The following is a 20,223-nucleotide window of genomic DNA, read 5'->3' as shown; positions in this document are numbered from 1 at the left end:
ATCTCCAGCAACTTCTGGAGGTTCTTTTTCTCTTCACTAACCTCCCCCAGTCTCTTCCAGCTACCGCAGCTTCCTCTCCAGTGTGCAAGCCAATCAAACTAATAAAGGTAAGGAATTGTTCTCTCGTTGTTATTGATAGGTACGTTACAATTAAATCATGTGGTATTTTCAATGTTCCGACTTACGCTGTTACGACGCATCGTAAGAACGGATCAACGTCTTAACTCGAGGACCCCCTGTACAACGAAATATTTAGATACGATTTTTGCGACGAGTTGGTTGTTATAGGCGACCGATAAATGGCGTCGTCGTTTGTTTGTTGGTGCTGCATGTTAACACGTCGTTGTTTAGTTCGTTGTATTTGCGCCTATTTTTCGTGTTATTTTGTCTATTTTATTATTAACCATGGGTCTCAAAGCTAAAGACAAAGCAGGTGATAAGAAAAAACCCAAGAAAATGATTTCGATGGAAGCAAAACATGAAATTATAGCAAAGCATGAACGTGGCGTTCGTATCGTTGATTTGGCAAACGAGTATGGTCGAAATCCTTCTACAATATCCACGATCATCAAGCAGAAGGAAGCTATAAAAACCTTCCAAAGGCATCACCATTATTTCTAAACTACGAACTGATTAAAAAAATAAATAAAAATTAGTTTAGCAATGTTATTTCATTTGTGTTTATTATAGTAGTTATTAGTGTACATATGTAAATAAAAAGAGAACAAATCGTTCCCTGCCACCCTTCCCTACCTCCTCCCCCTGCTGGGCCTCACGTTATCTTTCGTTGTGGTAAGTAAAATTCCTTTCTTTTTTTTAATTGATTTTATTAACATTATTATCATTTATCACATTGCTATGTTATTTTATCATTATGTGTTATTACTCGTTTATTTTGTGTTATAAATTGTGTATATTATATGTAATTTAGCTGTGTTTAGGTGTGGTTTCATACCGCTAGAACGGATTAATACATATTACATTATTTTTTAATGGGAAAAAATGGCTTTGAGATACAACTGTTTTTTGATATACGACGATGGTAACGGAACAAATTAAATTCGTATGTCAAAGTTCCAGTTACTGGATAATGTCTCTCTTTGGATACTTCGATTTTGCCAAATCTTGAGGGCTACAAGAACAGTTGATTACTATTTACGTATCATATAGACTAATTAAAGTAAACGTATCTTTAAATAGGCTTATATTATTAGTATCAACAAAACATTTACTGGCATGAGTCAGAGGCCGTTTAATGAACGAAACACTTCTCTGTCCTTAACTCGGAGCGTTGGAAGACGCCTCTCTCTCTCTCTCTCTCTCTCTGATCAAATTACTGGATAATGTCTCTCTTTGGATACTTGGAATTTGCGTTGTAATCAAACCAGAAACTTTGTTTTGTTATTATTACTGGAAACAAGCAATGATTTTTTCATTATTTGCGCTTTTGGACTGTTATATGTAAACTTTGCGCACCGCAAGCTAGTATGTATTCATTCGCTCGGAAACTAGTTCCGCATATGAGGCGTCACTAAAAAACATAGAAAAATATGACATAAAAAGTGTCGAAAATCATCATAACCTCAAAATTTTTTGTTGTAATCTAACCAGAAACTTATTTTTACTAATATACTGTGCTAAACTATAAAGGATTTTTATCATAGTATGCGTTTTTTAAAAGCGTCGTTAACTCGGAGCGTCGGAAGCGTCAGCGTCGTAACCTCTGAACAAGCGTCGTAACCCAGGACGGATTTTTCCATTGAATATTTAAGAAAAAGCGTCTTAACCTCGGAACGTCGTAAGCCGGAACAGTCGTAACCCGGGGACCGCCTTACAATTCTTTGTACAACTTTGTACAAAATAAGGAAAGTTCTCCATTACCTATGGTTCAAAAGCTTAAGCATTTTACATTTACAGATGGTATTGTTTTTACTAATGAAATACTATAGTTCCTGCAATTACATGAAAATCGCTGCTTCAGCCATCCATCTTTGATTTGTTTTTTCTGGGGAAACTCAATGTTCTGTAGTAGTTCAAGTATTGCAGTACATCACCTGAACACCTGAATTAGCCCTGGTCACTGACCAGCCCGAACTATATCCCCACAGAATTACCCTCAATTGGGTAATTTTTTTAACTGCCAGCACTACCAATGCTGCAGGTAAACCCCCTTCTACTGAGTTACCTGTACCACCGTTGGCAACGCTGTTGCCCGGACTAGCCGGCAGAGCGCTCTCCCTTCAATTGCTTTTTGTTCGCTCGAGCGTTAGGAAGTTTCCTAGCTCAAGCGAAGATTTTGGTCTTTAGCCCGACCCACAGATTAACCTGCTGTTTTGTTGATGAACCTTGGATTATATTTTGGACTTCATTTGGACCTCTTCTGGATTTTGGATTTGACTAAAGCGTTGATTGGACTTTTCTATTTTGGACACACCTCGGAAAGAAACTTCCCCGGCTCACCTTCGAAGTCATCCTCATCTGCTACAACTCCAGAACAACCTTGCAGCAGTGATGGGGCAGCTCATCAGTCTTGTATTGCCTGCAAGAAGCGGATGAGTACCCTGAAACATGACAGACATTCACGTTGCATTAGTTGTAGGGAGGTACAGTGTGGGGTCAAACAGAGATGTCAGGAGTGTAGGGACTGGTCATTGGACCAGATGGAGAACTATTTAAAACATAGGAAAAGAGTTGAAGAATGAGCGTAGGGTGACAGAACCTAAGAAAGTAGAAGATAGTTTAGAAGCTGTATTATTCAAGAAATTAGAGGATGAAGTTGTCATCAAGTATGACCAGTCTTTTTACTGAATTGTTGACAAAATTGAATCAGGATAAGGATAGTAATAGGAGTGTGGATTTTAACCGCTCTTTTTCAGCTCCCCTGCCTGTTCCAGAACCAGCCCTAACGGGTGGCGGGGGTTGTGGGGAACCGCAAGCCCAAAGGGTAGGATCCACCGGCCCTCCTAGCGCGGAGCAGGCAGTGTCAGCAGCAGAATTCCCCCTTTTCCCTAAAAGCGTAAGTAAAAAGTGTGAATTAGCAATAGGTGAGACCAAGACTGTTAGGGATCATAGTGTAGAGGTTACGGATGAGAAGCTGCTAGAGCAGTGCCTTTCGGGTTCAGATTCGGCTATCTTTACAGGATCGGCATTGGATCTGACAGAAGTTCTGTTTACGTCCTCGTGTTTTTGTTTTCCGAAGGATATTAAGTCATCCGTTAAGTCAGTATCAGAAGCGAGACCTGTTGAAAATTTCGAGGCCATCCCTCCTTCTTCGAAAGTTTCCTTCTGAGCGGGTCTCTTTACAGATTCAGGGGCTGGTGGTAGCCAGTTTAACTTGGCAGAGTATAACGCTTATATTCTAGGTTTGTCTCAGAATTATAGACTTCTGGTTAGACAGTGCTTTCATTTAGGCTTTTCGAACATTCGGGATCATGTCAGTAAGAATTTCCCAGAGTTTTTGGGTGATATGTTGCAGGATTATCAGGGGGAGGGGAATCTATATACCTTCTTTCACTCAAAAGAATGGCTTCTTCTTCGTCTTCTTCTTCCCATCTCCTTTTACGTCTGTTTTTCCTTCTACGTATTCCTAATGTTTCTCTCCACTCCTTATCTACAAGCTCTACCTCTCAAGTTCCTCCTCACTCTTCTCTTTTGGGGCATGCCTTAGCTTCGTCTACAATCGGTCGACAGGTTCCCTTGGGTGGTTCGTTCTCGGAGGAGTCCCGTTCTGAGGTCCCTCGTTCAGAAGCGGAGGGTTCGGCAATCGGACAGTTAGGCATTTCAGACCCGGTGGGCGTATCCCGCTCTCTTAGCACAGCTGTCAGTGCGAGCTTGGTAGGCGCGGCCTCGTACTGCCAGAGTTCGGCATGGGTTCCGGTAGGTATACGTACCAGGTATGTCCTCTCCCTTTTTCTCTTCTCCTTCGATGTCTTTCCCAAACTTTCTCAGGGTGTGGGGGTTTCCTTTTCTAAGGGTTATGGTATTGGTGCTGGTTTGGTGGAGGTTAGGGGAACGGAGATTCCCTCTTCTAATTCTTATGTAACCCCTACGGCGGGTGATTCTTATGGTATTAAGACCGCTGCGGTGGTTTCCCGTCCAAATAGGACATTGGATGGCATGATTGGTATTGGTATTGCGGCTACTCCGGTTTTTGGTACTGGTATGGTTCGCTCAGGTACAAGCGATTTCACTCCGGGAGTGAGTTCTTCCGGGTTAGCGGGATCCCCTGCGGTTAGGAACTTAGGTTTGGGTAGATCGGCGGCTCCTTACACACCGAATTCGTCATCAGGTCTTCAGGATAAGACGATTCATGCGGATTTTTCACACCAGGGGGGTCGACCTCAGGAAGGTTTGCTTCGGGGATCGGAACACCCAGTGTTTGTTAGTGCAACAACTCCACGAGCTGCTTCGACTCTTAGGAGAGAGGATTCTGGCACAACCGGGTACAGTTGGTGCGGGAATTCTACACGGATTGATTGGTCAGGATTCCAGGTGTAGGAATTTATTGAGTTCCCCCTCTTAGCAGTCGGGTAAGTTGGAAGTTCGTCCTGTCTCTTGTCCCGCTGCTCCTCTCCGATCTGAGGATCCAGATAGGGATGCATTGTTGGAAGAAGTAGTCCCTATCGTGGAAGAGAGTTTTCCCCAAGCGGGAGAAAGTGAATACTATAAAAGGATGGTACAATTTACATATTCATGATTTGTTCCCTCAGTCGAGAGTGGCGGAAGATCCAGTACATCCCATAGCTATGTTCGAGGAATTATATTCCACAAAACCATCAATACCTTGCACGTCCTGTAAGTTGACTTGGTTTGGTCTGGTGGAGCAGTCCATGAGAGAGGCGGACGTTAGGTTGACTTCTATAGTGGGTTCGGGTAGGCAGGATTCTTCTCTACTTCCACCCAGGAAGAATGTGTATGGGTAACCCTTCGTCGGGTATAAGAGTTCCCCTGAATGAATCGGTAGAGGCTCTTTTAGCGAGAGTTCCCTTGTTGTCAAGACAGGTTGGTATCACCTTGAGAGAAGCAACCATTTTGGAGGACACCTTTCAGAACCAGTCCAAAGCTCTCTTACACTCGATGTGGATGTTGTCAGGTTTGATGGGCTTCTTGAAAAGAGACTGTTTCATTCCATCGGACCCGGTCCTTTTCGATAATCTGATCACATCGGTTTTGATGGGATGGGCTCTTCAAGCAAATGTCGCAGCGGCCGGTACTACCTTTATTGGGAAGAAGAGGAGAGACTTATACTCGAGCCATCTCTCTCTCTCTCTCTCTCTCCCCCCCCCCCCCCCCCCCCCCCCCCCCCCCCCCCCCCCCCCCCCCCCCCCCCCCCCCCCCCCCCCCCCCCCCCCCCCCCCCCCCCCCCCCCCCCCCCCCCCCCCCCCCCCCCCCCCCCCCCCCCCCCCCCCCCCCCCCCCCCCCCCCCCCCCCCCCCCCCCCCCCCCCCCCCCCATTTCCCAGATATCCATAAGAGCTCCCTTGCACTCCGCGACAGACTCTTCAAAGAGGACGAAGTTGCGGCAATGGTAAATTTCGTCTAAAACATCAGCGGTAGAGTCACAAAAAGCGATGATTCGGGTTGCGGCACAAGGTGTCAGACCCCCTTAGGGTAAGCGTATACCGTCACCTGGTAAGCGTACCGGTTCTCGGTCACCTGTTAGGTCCCCTAAGAAGGTGCGGTTCTCCGCCAAGGCTTTCCCAAAGGTAACTTCGAAGCCTTCAGCAGCGAAGAGGGGTTTTCGCAAGTAGATGTTGCCCTCGTCGACACCAGTAGGAGGATGTCTGAACCACTTAGCGGACATCTAGGAGAAGTGGGGCGCAGAGTGTTGGGTTGTGGAGGTTCTGAGGAACGGATACAGGATTCCATTCCATTCTGTACCTCCCCTATCCGATGTTCCTATTCACCTGGCCAGTTATTCCCCACATTCCATCAAGGGTATGGCCTTGGCAGCGGAGATTCGGTCACTTTTAGAGAAGGGAGCGATAGAACCTGCTTCCCCTTCGCTGGGGTTTTACAGCCGGATTTTCGTGACCGCAAAAGCTGGAGGTTCATGGAAAGCGATTATAGACTTGTCGGGTTTCAATCAACTGGTGGTCTCTATGAAATTCCACATGGAAACTTCCCAATCTGTGCTGAGATCGGTTCGGAGAGACGACTGGATGATTTCGGTGGACCTCAAGGACGCCTATTTTCAGATTCCTGTACAGCAGGAATCTCGGAAGTTCCTTTGATTCTCGGGTCCATACGGAACTTTCCAGTTCAAAGTCCTCTGCTTCGGGCTGACCACTGCACCTCAGGTGTTTACAAGGGTAATGTCTCCGATATCGGTGATAATGCATCGTCGGGGATTCAGAATGAGGAGGTATCTCGATGATTGGCTCATTCAGGCTTCGTCGAGAGAGGAAGCTTTAAGAGCAAAGGAGTTTCTGTTACAACTATGTCAAAGGTTAGGAATAAGAAACAACTTAAAGAAGAGTTCCCTTTCACCATCACAGGTAAAGTCATATCTAGGTATGACGATTCAAACTTGTCGGTTGAGGGCTTTTCTGAACAAGAGCGAGTGCTTTCGTATCCTCAAGTCGATAGAAAGCTTTCATAGTCACAGAGGGCTCAACCAGTGAGCGAATGGAGAAGTTTGATGGGGAGAATGTCCTCTCTCCCCCTTATTGTTCCGGGATCTCGTCTCCGGATGCGCTCTCTGCAGGAATGTCTCGGGAATCTCTGGGACTTTCGGGAAGAGAGCGCAGTGGTAATCTAGGACGATTCGGCCTAGAGGATCTTCGGTGGTGGTCAGACGAATCTCACCTGACCGTTGGCGTAAGTCTGGCCCTCCCGATTCCGGACGTTCATCTATATACAGATGCCTCGGAGCAAGGTTAGGGCGCAACCTTAGAGGAAACTTAGGCCAAGGGCCTTTGGAGGGATTCGGATCGGGAGGAATCGATAAATTATCGCGAGTTGAGAGCAGTAGCGAAAGCATTAAAACGGTTTTCAGAGTTGGTCGGGGGAAGAGCGGTAGCGCTTTTCTCGGACAACATGACGGCGTTGGCTTACCTGAGGAAACAAGGGGGAACAAGGTCGGCAAAGCTCAATATGATTGCACAGAGGATACTTCGGTGGTGCGAATCACACGAGTTTTCTCTCCTTCCGCAGTTCATAGCGGGGAAACTAAACGTGTTGGCGGATGCACTGAGTCGGTCAAGAGAAGTACTAGGGGGCGAGTGGACGTTAGTACAAGAGGAAGTCCAGCTCTTGCTAAAGAGATGGCCGGCAACAGTAGACCTTTTCGCCACAAGACTGAATTTTCGACTTCCAACCTATTTCTCTCCAGTAGCGGATCCCATGTCGTGCGGGACAGATGCGATGCTCCACTTGTGGGACAACATACCGGTGTACGTGTTTCCCCCCTTCGGATTAACACATCAGGTATTAGGGAAACTAAGAAGCAGTACGGGGACTCGAATGATTCTCATAGCTCCGTTTTGGCCCCAAAGACCGTGGTTCCCGGATCTCCTAGAAATGTTAGAGGAACCTCCTGTGATCCTCCCGAAAAGGAGAGATCTGCTCAGACAACCCCATTTTCATTATTACCATCAGAACCTGCGCGTGCTCAACCTAGCTGCGTGGAGACTATCCAGCAAGCGGCGTGCAGTACGGGGCTCTAAGGAAGTGGCTCGCCAGCTTTCACTATGTCTAAGAAAGTCTACTAGAAAATGCTATCAAGTTAGGTGGGCAATGTACAGGAGCTGGTGTAGGAAGGAAGGACATAGTATTTCTCGTCCTACCATCGCTAAGGTTGCGGATTTCCTCCTGTTTCTCAGGAAACACAAGTTGTCATACTCGACTATAACGGGATATAGGTCTATGCTGAGTAGTACGTTCCGGTTTCATCTCCCGGAGTTGTCTAACAGCAGGGTATTGCACAATCTCCTAAGGTCGTTCAAAATTGAACACCCTTTGGTACCGCTTCAGGCCCCTTCGTGGGATTTAGTGGCAGTTTTAAATATGCTGAGGTCTTCTAGTTACGAGCCCTTAGAAGAGTTGTCCCTGAGGGAACTGACCAAGAAAGTCTTGTTCTTGGTTTCACTTGCTACAGCGAAGAGAGTGGGAGAGATACAAGCAGTATCTAGGACAGTATCGTTTTCCGGTAGGGATATCTATCTCTCGTACGTACCGGAATTTGTCGCCAAATCGGAACCAGAAAACAGTCCCCTGCCGAGAGCATTTAAAGTTTCCTCTGGAGGATTTTGTTGGGAACAACGAACTAGAAATGCGCATTTGTCCGGTCCGTGCACTAAAGACATATTTAGCACGCAAAGAAAAGCTCTTGCCTCATCCGCGGACGTTATTTGTGTCACCAAGGAATCCCTCTAGAGCCATTTCAAAGAATGCGGTCAGTTTTTTCCTATGGGAAGTTATTACTCAGGCTTCAGGTAATGCTCCTGGTGATCCCGGCAGCAGCGATTCTCGCTCAAGAGCACATTCCATTAGCTACCTCTTCAGCTTTCCTAAGGAACTATTCAGTATCATCGATTTTGGAAGCAGCAACTTGGAGATCAGCTTCTGTCTTCACGTCTTTCTATCTTAAGGACATTCAGTTCGCTTCGATGGAGGGTTACTCGCTGGGACCTTTCGTAGCCGCTAATGCGGTAGTTCGGTAAGTTCGCACATCGAGTATTAGTGAACAGAGGGGGAGGGGGGGGGGCGACTATTGCCTTAGGTCTGTAGATTAGCAAGTTTTTTTTTTTTTTTTTTTTTTTTTTTCCCCCATTAACGGCACACATTATAAAGAGAAAAATAGGTAGGCAGATAACAGGGATGAACGGCGACGACGATGACGACGTACCCGACATGCTTCTTCACCAGCAGTGATCAACAAAGAACCCGAAGGAACTGCTCGGGCAGCTCCTCCTCTATACATGAGAGGCCTAGCAGCCACATGGGAGGCCCCTTTTTCCCTCCACACATGCAAGGTAATGTAATGAATACCACATGGGAGGTCATCTAGACAGAGACCTGACAGACGAAACTGACACAAGGTACTTTCTCCGCCGGCAATCTCATCCAAGGAACTGATATATGGGTGGGTTACAATGCATTGTAGGTGAAACTGAGTTACCTGCGCATGATTGCGTAAGTGGTCGGGCTGATTGTGATTGAACCCCCCACCTTCTAAATATTGTTAATCGGGCTAATTCAGGTGTTCAGGTGATGTATTGCAATATGAAGTTTTCATTGTAAAACTAATATTGTAATACTTACCTGAACACCTGAATGACTCCTACCCTCCTCCCCTCTTCAAGATTAGTGATTAGTGCAATTGAAGGGAGAGCGCTCTGCCGGCCGGTCCTGGCAACAGCGTTGCCAATGGTGGTACAGATAACTCGGTAGAAGGGGGTTTACCTGCAGTGCTGGTAGCGCTGGCAGTTAAAAAAATTACCCAATTGAGGGCAATTCTGTGGGGATATAGTTCGGACTGGTCAGTGACCAGGGCTAATTCAGGTGTTCAGGTAAGTATTACAATACGTATTAGTTTTATAATGAAAACTTAATTTTTTTTGCTTTAGACGGCGGATGCCTGGAGGGACTAGAATAGGCCCTACAGTGTAAACTTTAGACTTCCCGAAATTTTTATTTGAAACGCCTAATTAATTGTTTCAGCAAATTAGTTTTGGTAGGGAATTAAAGTTGAATATCTATTAAAGGGATCTTTATGAACACTAGAGTTGTGAAGTTCAACTTCTTTACCAGTAAGGGAACGGTCATCCTTATGCTGTAATCAGGGATTTAGGGTGGCAAAACACTGTCTTTTTTATTCCTAGTGTAGTAATTAACATAATTAATGTAACTTTCCTTAAATTTTGCTAAGGACCTTGTTCTGTTGGTTCCAAAGGATATTTCAATACTAGTAAATATACATTGTAAAAAAGTGATATGTTTGTTTTCTAGGTATATACAGATCCAAGTTAGCAAATAAGATAATTATCAAAAATACTATCCTATATTTATAATATCCTTAAAGAAAACATTTATCAAAAATACTGTACTACATTCATAATTTCCTTAAAGTAAACACAGTTCACTTCATTGAGGGTGGTGACATGCATCTCGGTATATACAGACCCAAGTTAGCAAATAAGATAATTATCAAAAATACTATACTACTACATTTATAATATCCTTAAAGGAAACATTTATCAAAAATAATAAACTACATTTATAATTTCCTTTAAAGTAAATACAGTTCACTTAATTGAGGAGGGTGACATGCACGGTGTATGAGGTTGGCACGCCTGCAAAACCAAATGTTGAGTAGACCAGTGCACAAACTTATTAAAATGAATATTGGCATATGTAAGATTTATATCAAAAACAAAATTGAAATATAAAATGTTTATTACTAATATGAAGGAGAGTTCAGATGTATCAGATACTGCTAAAGGGATTTGTTGTTTTTACAAATAAATAGTTTAGTGAGAGTCGCACAGGCCTACAATGAGTGGCGACTGGTAACGACATATATGGACAGTGATAGTATCAGTGTTTTTGGGGGTTACACTACGTATTAGGTTGTAAATAACATTCATAAAGTGAAACTGGCTAGAAAAAAAAACTTTTATTGAATGTATGGGACAAACATAGTTTACTGATGTTTCTCTTTAATGGTGTTCTCTTATTATATTCAAAAACATTTTTTTAAGTTTTGTTAGTGAATTTCTCTGATTTTTTTAATTATATTTGAAAGCTTATTTTAAAGTTACTATATGAAATTTTTTAATGTTATGTTTTAATTTGACTTCTTACTTACTATCAGTATTATCTACCAGCTATTACTGAACAATTTTCTCTATAGGAGTAAATAATTCAGTCCTGAAGCATACAGGCTCAGAATTAAGCCAAATGGATGATTTTAGGAGGCCAGTCATCACTGTAATGATTAATTATATATTTGCATAATACTGTAAAAAAAAAATACATTACATACTGATTATGAACATCTGATAGTGCAAATATACTTTTTTCAATGAAAATCATGCTGCATGTTATAGGATACCCTGCTTTTCACAGATAAAGTAAAGGATCAATAGACCTAGGCAAACATTTATAGGGTAATATTCAACATTTTCTATATTTTGTTTACTTACTGCAAATAAACAAAATGTAATACTGTAAATAGTTTTTTTTTTTTTTTGAACGGAGTATACACAAAAACTATAGGCCTACAAATTTTGAGAACTAAAATAAAAACCATCTTCAGACCGAAAAAAAAGAAAAGAGGTGCAAGCCGAGTCACAAGTAAAAGACAAATACCACAGTTCTCAAAGAAAAAACATGTGACAGAACAAGAATAATTTTAATTTCCTTTAAAAGGAATGTTATTGAATTCAGCTGCATGATACTGATTGTCTGCGTAATATCCATTAGCAGGTGACTAGTTTGTTTCAGATTGAGCCAGCATTGTGCTAGCATGGGCTCTTGGTCTAGAGCAACGTGTAACAGAGTTATTGAGAGACTCAGTCATCATGGCACATCATGTGCCTGGCCAATAGTTCTTGGATACTACTACTAGATACTGCCATTTGCCTGAAACAATAGTTCTTGGATACCACTACTAAATACTGCCATTTGCCTTTTGTCCAAAAAATTAAGGGAGCTGATGCATTGTTTTGTTACACAATTGTGCCTGGAATATTGAGATTGATAAGGGTGAGGGTAAGACAACAGTTGATGTACATCACCACCAACAGTTACGTCATCCTTTGAAGAGAAAGCATAGCTAGCCTCAGGCACAGCTCAAGTACTACCCCCTTGAGGAAAGGTAGAACTACTATGGGACAGAGTAGGAGGAATGGAAGAGAGATAAAACTAACCAGAATGACTTGGGGTGTCCTCAGAGACCATTCCCTTTCAATGAAGCTAATGAATGCTTTCGGTCATTCTTTCTCCTCTTACCAAACTTTTCCTACTATGAAGTCCCGTCAATACATTCGTTGCGGGGAAGCACAAGTACATAACTACCCCTGTTAGGGTCTAGTGTTATGGGGGACAGTAAACACCCATAAGGACACTCAACACACACTCCTTACAATGGCGGCATTAATGTATTCTCTCCATCTAAGAATAAAAACAAAACACATAGCAAACTAATCCAAAATAATTTGTAAAATAAGATCTTACAAATGCATTCAACAGCAGGAAGAGTTCAAGCACAGCATGTCCACACTTCACAGTAGCCAGGAAGAAAGTAAATGGTGATGTAAGGTGACCGAGGTGTATTCCCCACACCCCCTATTACAACCTAGTTATAGAATTCAGCAAATGCTGCAGTTCATACCGAGGAAATACTTATAAAACGTGATGGTGTGTGTGTATGAACAAATAGAAATACTGTATAATCTTGGTTAAAGTTAAAAGCTATAATTACTTTGTTGTACCGAGACTTACTTAAAATTCTCTAGATAATTAATGGGGTACTTAACATGTCCTTTGAAATTGTGTAAAACATAAAAGTGGCCTCTTGCAATAATTTGAGAGGTTCTCTTACAGTCTTATCAAACAAGATTTTGAATGAAGAGAATCCTAAATTCTCCTGACAAACTTGCCTCTTGTAGTTCATATCAAATGTCTCTGTAGAGGATTTATATGCATATTCCCGTCTAGGTTATGCTTAATTAATGCAGCCCTTATATCCCTTGGCCAGTATAAACTATGATACAGTGTCTCAAATTGTACAGGAAATTAAGCTACGTCTGATTATCTAACAGTGGAATGACTTTGTCTTTGTAAATTTCATACTGTGCATGATACTATTTTCATCTCTTCTATTGTGTGTAACAATAATTCACACTTTTCTTTTTTCCTTTCCTTTCTCTTTCGTGCTAGACTTTTTACTTTTGCAATTGTCGTCTATTGGTACTTTTTCAGTTGCATTCTCTTAAGGCTCGCAAAGGTTTAACAGATTATTCAAGCGTTTCATCTTCTACTAAACATTTCACAAGAGCCTTCATAAGCATACCTATTTTTTTAGTTCTGCTTCATAGGAATCTCAAAATTTGCTAACTTAATCTAATCACTTGTTTGTAAACCTGATCTTAGTTAGATATTGAGTAGATGAGGAGATAGGCTGCAAAAGACCTACATAGATATGCTAGGGATGACCTTAAAGCTCAAAAGTATTGAACAGAACAAAACTAGCAAGACAGACAGTGAAAGACACAGGGCATGATAATTGTTTTTGTAAAATATAAAACATTCTGATTACTGAAATGTTTTGGTCATCAACAAACCATTAAAGTATAAACATATTACTGTAAACTTATTTGAAAGATTTAGTTAAGAAAAATTACTAAAAAGGTCCCAACATAAAAATAATTTTTTTTAATAAAGAAAAAATACAAAAGGTGTAAAGATTCACAAATGTTCAGAGAAACCTTGATAAGCATTGAGGCTTTAGCACTTAGGCCAAATGACTGAGGTATCATTCTATAGGAATAATTACTATATATTTTAATGCTAGAAACAGTTACAAGTATATGTGTATTAAGGAGTATCTTACCACAAAGTAATAACCACATAGCATAATGGGCTGCTGTTCTTATCACAAGATGGTGGGAGGAAGTGTGTTGGCCTTCACCCTACATATTTTCATTCTCATAATCCTGATAGTTTAGAGGAGGAAGGATTGTGAGGAGAAAGGTATTCCTGCTTACCTGTCCCTGTAACTGGGGGAATTTATTATTTTTATTATTTATTACGATACTCTCAATAATATTTTTGTAACAGGTTTAGTACAAAATGCTAAGATACTAAGAAAAAACTGACCACATTGAGAAATGGTCCAGTCAGTGTTTACACAAGTAACAGTTGAGCCATATCAGTATAATGCAACTGCTAACAGACTAAACATTATGTGAACTGATGTTTAGTAACTAAGCCTAGATAATTTAGTTAATAAAATGAATTAAGAGGGTTGAAATATTTGACTTTTCTAGGACAATACTATGGTAAAGTATAAAAAATGAAAAGAATAAAATAGGTCATGTAGAGATGATTTTGTAAATAGTACCCTAGCTAACCTGGTGAAAGCATTTCTGATGGTCCAGCACCTAGTCAGGCCGATTGATGCTGGACTGGCATACTTTTACTGTATGTAATTAATTTCTTCACTGGAGTTGGCTTATCTGCCTTACCAAAACTGAGATGGTTATTTGTTTTTTTTAGTAATTATTTATTCATTATAAATTTATTAACCCTTAAACGCCGACTGGACGTATTTTACGTCGAGATTTTTTGTCTCTCGGGTGCCGACTGGACGTATTTTACGTCGACATACAAAAGTTTTTTTAAAAATTCGTGGAAAAATACTTTTAGGCCTACCAGCCGAAAACTCTTGAATCACGCGCCTTGGGGGATGCTGGGAGTTCACGGATCAAGGTGTTGTTTTGTTTACAATCGTTATGCAGGCGCGCAAGCGCGAATTTCTTTCTTGCCGCACTAAAAAGTATTCTGTGACACATCTCTCGAATTAAATTATTTGTCACTTTGACATAATTTTTTTACCATTTTAAATTAGCCGTTACATAAAGTTTTATATATGAAAATGTGCGCATTTTTATGTAAAACACAACAAAAAAATACTCATGATTGTAGCTTTTATCAGTTTTGAGATATTTTCATATAAATAACGATAAGTGCCAAAATTTCAACTTTCGGTCAACTTTGACTCTACCGAAATGGTCGAAAAACGCAATTGTAAGCTAAAAATCTTATATTTTAGTAATATTCAATCATTTACCTTAATTTTGCAACTAATTGGAAGTCTCTAGCACAATATTTCGATTTATGGTGAATTTATGAAAAAACTTTTTCCTTACGTCCGCGCGGTAACTTTTCCGAAAAAAATCATACATGCGATTGTGGTAATGTTTGCACCATTTTAAATTAGCCGTTACATAAAGTTTTATATATGAAAATGTGCGCAATTTCATGCACAATACAACTAAAAACAACCCATGGTTGTAGCTTTTATCAATTTTGAAATATTTTCATATAAATAATGATAAGTGACAAATTTTCAACCTTCTGTCAACTTTGACTCTACCGAAATGGTCGAAAAACGCAATTGTAAGCTAAAACGCTTATATTCTAGTAATATTCAAGCATTTACCTTCATTTTGCAACAAATTGGAAGTCTCTAGCACAATATTTCGATTTATGGTGAATTTATGAAAAAATAACATTTTCTTTACGTCTCCGCGCGGTAACTCTTCCGAAAAAAATCATACGTACGATTGTGGAATGTTTGCACCATTTAAATTAGCCGTTACATAAAGTTTTATATATGAAAATGTGCACAATTTCATGTAGAATACAACAACAAATAATTGAAGGTTGTAGCTTTTCTCATTTTTGAAATATTTGCATATAAATGACGATAAATAGAAAAAAAACCACGTTCGGTCAACTTTGACTCTACCGAAATGGTCGAAAAAAACGCAATTGTAAGCTAAACCTTCCCCTTACATTCTTAGTTAATATTCAGTCATTTATCTTCATCTTGAAACAAATTCGAAGTCTCTAGCACAATATTTAAATTTATGGTGTATTTAAAAAAAAAAAACTTTGGTTTCTTTTCCCTCCGCGCGCGGATTCTCCGCCAACAAATCACCGAAATGTGTACGTCCCATTCTCGGAATATTTGCTCCGTTTCATATTAGGCATTTCATAGAGTTTTGTTTATATATGAAAATGTGCGCAATTTCATGTAGAATAAAACGAAAAATATTTGAAAGTTGTAACTTTTCTTATTTCCGAAATAATTGCATATATATATATAAAAAAAATTGACATTCGGTCAAATTTAACTCGTCAGATATGGTCGAAAACTGCATTTGTAAGCTAATATTCTTATAGTATAGTAATATTCAATCATTTGTCTTAATTCTGAAAGATATTGGAAGTCTCTAGGACAATATTTAGATTTATGGTGAATTTTTGAAAAAAATATTTGTTTACGTCTGCGCGTTACGAATTCATGCATTATTTTGTGATAATATTTTCTCTGTGTTGCTTTTATCGTTTTACAATGTTTTATATACCAAAATGATTGCAATTTAGTGTACATTACAACGAAAAAAAATTAACTTGTTACCTTTAACCGTTTTGCGCACAGCGCGATTTGAATACAATTATATATGAAATTTCGTTTTTGCGCTATCATATATCGCATTATTTATATATGATAATGATAATTTTTTTTTTTTTTCATTTCTGATGGTTGCATACTAAACTTCAGGCAATGACAAAAAAAGGAGCCAAAAATGAACTCTTAATCTTCAAAACTAAGCGCGCTGTGATTTTTTGAAAAAAATATTTTTTCCGCTTTCGCGCTCAATCTGAAACCCCTCCGGCACACGGGAGACATTTTTTTTTTACCGCTTCGGCGTTTAAGGGTTAACATAGATTTTTTAGTCACATTTCATATGGGTACTGAAATAGAAAAGACCAAAGGGAACAGATGAAAAGTAAAAGGCAGTAAGTAATATATTTGGGGCAGAAGAGAGACTGCTAAGGACCATGAGTACTTTCTACAGTGCACTACACAAGTGACAACATTGATACAACAGATAAGGTATTTTCAGTATGTATTGAATGTGTAAAATTTGTGATGGTTTCCTAGTGAATGGGATATAGTTTGTCTGTCACTTTATGTTAGTCATGGTTTAAATTTAATTTTTATCATGTGGATTATGTTGATTAACTAATATACTGATATGCATTTCTTTTCAGGAAAGTAATATGCAGTGGAAGTTGCCATTTTCATGGAGAAACATGTTTGGTGGACCTGCACCCTCAAATATATATTAGGGCAGATTATCCAAATCAAGGAGTTTTATTGATGGGGTAATTAATAATATATGAACATGTTTAAATTGAAGTGTAAAAGCTGGGTTTTTTTCAGTGAAGCAATTAGTATTTATTAAATCCAAGAAAAACTCAGATATTTTTTATGGCTTGATGACTGGTATTTTTTGTGATTAAATAACTGAAGATCTCATTCAAAATTCTGTTATTTTTGGTATCCTTTTACAGGCATGTTATATGAAAAATAAAAGCATACCAAACCACTTTAGTCTTCAATGACTACCTTCTTCATTGACTGCCTTAAAAATACCTCAGTACAGATGCAGTCCTTTCTACCAGTCAGGTATCATGATAGGAAAAAGCAACAATTTGGTTGTTTTAAACTGAATCTCCGTATTTGTCGTTCATGGTGAAATGGCATTAGTATACAAGATGAATATTACCTACTGTTGAAGATAGAAGTATCTTTGCAATAGCAAGTGTGGCCAGCATTCAGAATAAAAGAGGATCACTTGGCGGAGCCAGGTGATTGTCTAGTTAACTGTTCTCTACCCCAGGTGTGTTTCAAATGTTTTAGTTCTTGTCAAAAATGATTTTTGCTGTAGGGCACGATAGTCCATGATTCACTATAAGTAGCTTATTTCATTCCATCTCTCCACCCACCAATCTTCCCAAAATTGTAGTCGTACTGTAATAAAGATGCAAACTATTTGTTCAGTTATTCATCTATATGATAATAAACATGCCGATTTATATTGTAATATATAACAATACAAGCACACAAATGACAAACTTTTATCAATTAGTCTATGCATTTTCAAGGACAAATGAACAGTGGACTTTCAATGATCATGTATTGTCTCATTGCACAAAGAAATTTGGCCATGAGAGTGCAAATAAAAAGTATTTTAAGAATTTCTTATTGTAACTTACATGAGTAGGCTAATATTCAAAATAGCAGGATATATTATTGTCTACGAGGCTGTCTGGGATATGTGAAAAGAGGAGCTACTGTAACATTGGCTGGAAGGCAGGAAATTTCAGTTAATACAGCAATGGTACTGTGGTTTTCTTGACCTTAAAAATCATTATAATACCTCAGTGATTGGGTAATTTTAGGAATACTATGTTGCCAAAAAACTTATTGAGCAAAAGTTTGACATTGAGTTTCCCTTTGCCTTTGTGTGTTGATGACATATATACAGCGTAAAAGGATAGCCTAGACTTAATTTTTTTTAGAATCACTGGAACAATACTACATACTTGAATAAATAAAATTTACGATAAGAAAGTAATTCTGACCGAAATGAAATAAAAGTGTGTTTAAATGAAGGCCAATAAAATCCAATATCCGCCAGATTAATAGTAGTATAAGCCTATCTTTTGCTTACCAATGCTTCGTGTTCTAACAGTCAACATCATTAAAGGTTATTTTTCCACTTATGTATGAGGATGTAATTTTAGTATAGTTATGAAATATATATTCATGCAATAAATTTGTACAATAATAAAGAAATCCAGTGATCTGAACAGTTAGTGGGTATAAATCATTGTGTAGCTTAGACTAACCAGAGATAAGCATAATATTGAAAGCCCATCTTTCTTTTGTGTTTGATATGAATAGACTGTTTACTCTTTGATACAGCTCATCTTTCTTGTGCTTATAAAGGTTTATGTATTATTGATACAAACCCACATATTTACGATGGTGTTAGGGTTCTTGTACTATTTATAAATATTGAAAAGTGTTTTAGAAGAAAGTTTTAATACTTATAACAATAAACCAGTGATATCAGAAATGTTGATTTTCAGCCAATCATATATGCGCATGTGCCACATCCTCACTCATGGGTGGACAGATAACATGGAACCGACTAAAGTTGATATTGGCTGCTTTTTTCCATTCTTGTGACTTTGTTTGCACAAGATATCTTCAACTAACAACAGGAACAAAACATCAGGTTATTCAGGAATGTGTTATGCATTGACAGGTTGTATTTTATAGAATTAGATAGGCACTGTATTCTATAGTATTAGATAAACACACAAGTTGTACCTGTTGTAGAGATGTCAACTGTGTGTGAAGAGTTTAAGGAGTGATCAGACAAATATATAATTGTTCATACACATGACAAACCTGGGTCTTAACATTGGGATAAATCTTCTGGCACCAGCTGGAAACCAGTAAAAAACAATATAAATGTATATGCAAGGAATTGGTGGCTTCTGGCTTCTGGCATCTGCCTCAAACGAGTTGGGTGACTCCACCAACCCAAGCTTGATCTCTTAACACCTTAGTTATTTTTCTACCACCTTTGAGTGAGGATGTCTTGTTCTTTTCTTTTTTCCTCCCTTAAAGCTTGGTCCCATTTTTGATTTTTTTTCCTTTGCCAAAATGTTTGTTTTTTCCATTTTCTGTTTAGTGTACCAGTTTGTGAGAGATTATGGGTATCATGAAATCCCAAAACCCTCAAAAAAGCTCCAGTTCTGGCTCCTGCAAGACTGAGGAAATGTCCTGGTGTAGGTTGTTATCTGTATTTGTGTTTTGTAGCCTCCATGAGTAACGATCCTCTTTCAACTTGCAGTAGGTGCAGAACAATTGTATATAGTGAAGTTAATCCTTGTTCAGAATGCAATTCTTGGTCTCCTAGGCAATGAAAGAGGTTCCCCGAGAATGAGCAGCGTAAGAGGAAGTCGAAGATGCCATCTTTGGATGGTAATTCTGCCTCGTTGACAGAGCAAATTCTTCTGAATTCTGCCTCTTCACAGGCTAGATCTCTTCTTATATTGATGGTCATTCCCCTTCCTTTTCTCCCATTGATTCATCTTGGGAAGTTTTGAGAGTGGGTTCAGGAGATTGTGTATCTAATGTTGCCCTGTCTCACCCTTTGGGATAGGGGGCATCGCCATCTTTATCCTTTGTTTCAGTTTTGAAAAGTGCAGATGATGTAGTGTTTGGGTATCATTTGGCCTCTCAAGCTAAACAACCTGACCCTGATAGCTGTTCCCAACCCCCAGGCCTCCATTATTTGGGGTCACATTCTGTGACATCTAGTGGGATGCCTCTGGTACCACCCACGCATCATGGTGGGTCAACTCTTGTCCTGCCTATAGGATTACCAAACAGCACCTAGTCCAGGTTGGACCAATCTAGAATCATCTCGTCCTTTGTCCATGCTAGAAGGTCTGAAAAAGGGGAACAGAGCAGAGACAGACGGTGGTTTCTGGATGTAGCGAATAAGTCTAGGTTTGGTTCCCCCATAGACTCCTAAGGCTGGCACAGACCCGACAGTCCAGGCTCCATTCCGTAGGGAGGATCTATTTTTGACAACTCAGCTCCTCCACCAAAACATTGCACT

At 39.7% G+C, this 20,223-nt stretch overlaps 1 protein-coding gene and 1 long non-coding RNA gene across 5 annotated transcripts in view; one reads left to right on the top strand and one right to left on the bottom strand.

Moving 5' to 3' along the window:
• LOC135208463 (proteasome assembly chaperone 2-like) overlaps positions 1-17,127 on the top strand; it is a 115,285-nt gene extending 98,158 nt beyond the window's left edge. For both annotated transcript variants that reach the window (XM_064240669.1, XM_064240668.1), the window contains exon 7: positions 16,790-17,127. In XM_064240669.1, the coding sequence (XP_064096739.1) occupies positions 16,790-16,867 (78 nt within the window). In that variant the 3' untranslated portion in view covers positions 16,868-17,127. The remainder of the gene's footprint in view (positions 1-16,789) is intronic.
• Positions 1-20,223, bottom strand: part of LOC135208464 (uncharacterized) — a 40,155-nt gene that overhangs the window by 6,139 nt on the left and 13,793 nt on the right. The window contains exon 4 of one of the 3 annotated variants that reach the window (XR_010313174.1): positions 13,225-13,722. The exons of 1 other annotated variant lie outside the window; for it this stretch is intronic. This is a non-coding gene — a long non-coding RNA (uncharacterized LOC135208464). Of the gene's footprint in view, positions 1-13,224; positions 13,723-17,283; positions 17,553-20,223 lie in introns of those variants that run through there. One more of the 3 variants, XR_010313173.1, reaches the window with a different exon arrangement.

The sequence above is a fragment of the Macrobrachium nipponense genome, chromosome 35 (assembly GCF_015104395.2).
Source record: "Macrobrachium nipponense isolate FS-2020 chromosome 35, ASM1510439v2, whole genome shotgun sequence".
Classification (NCBI taxonomy): domain Eukaryota; kingdom Metazoa; phylum Arthropoda; class Malacostraca; order Decapoda; family Palaemonidae; genus Macrobrachium; species Macrobrachium nipponense.
This window is presented reverse-complemented; position numbering and strand designations above follow the sequence as displayed.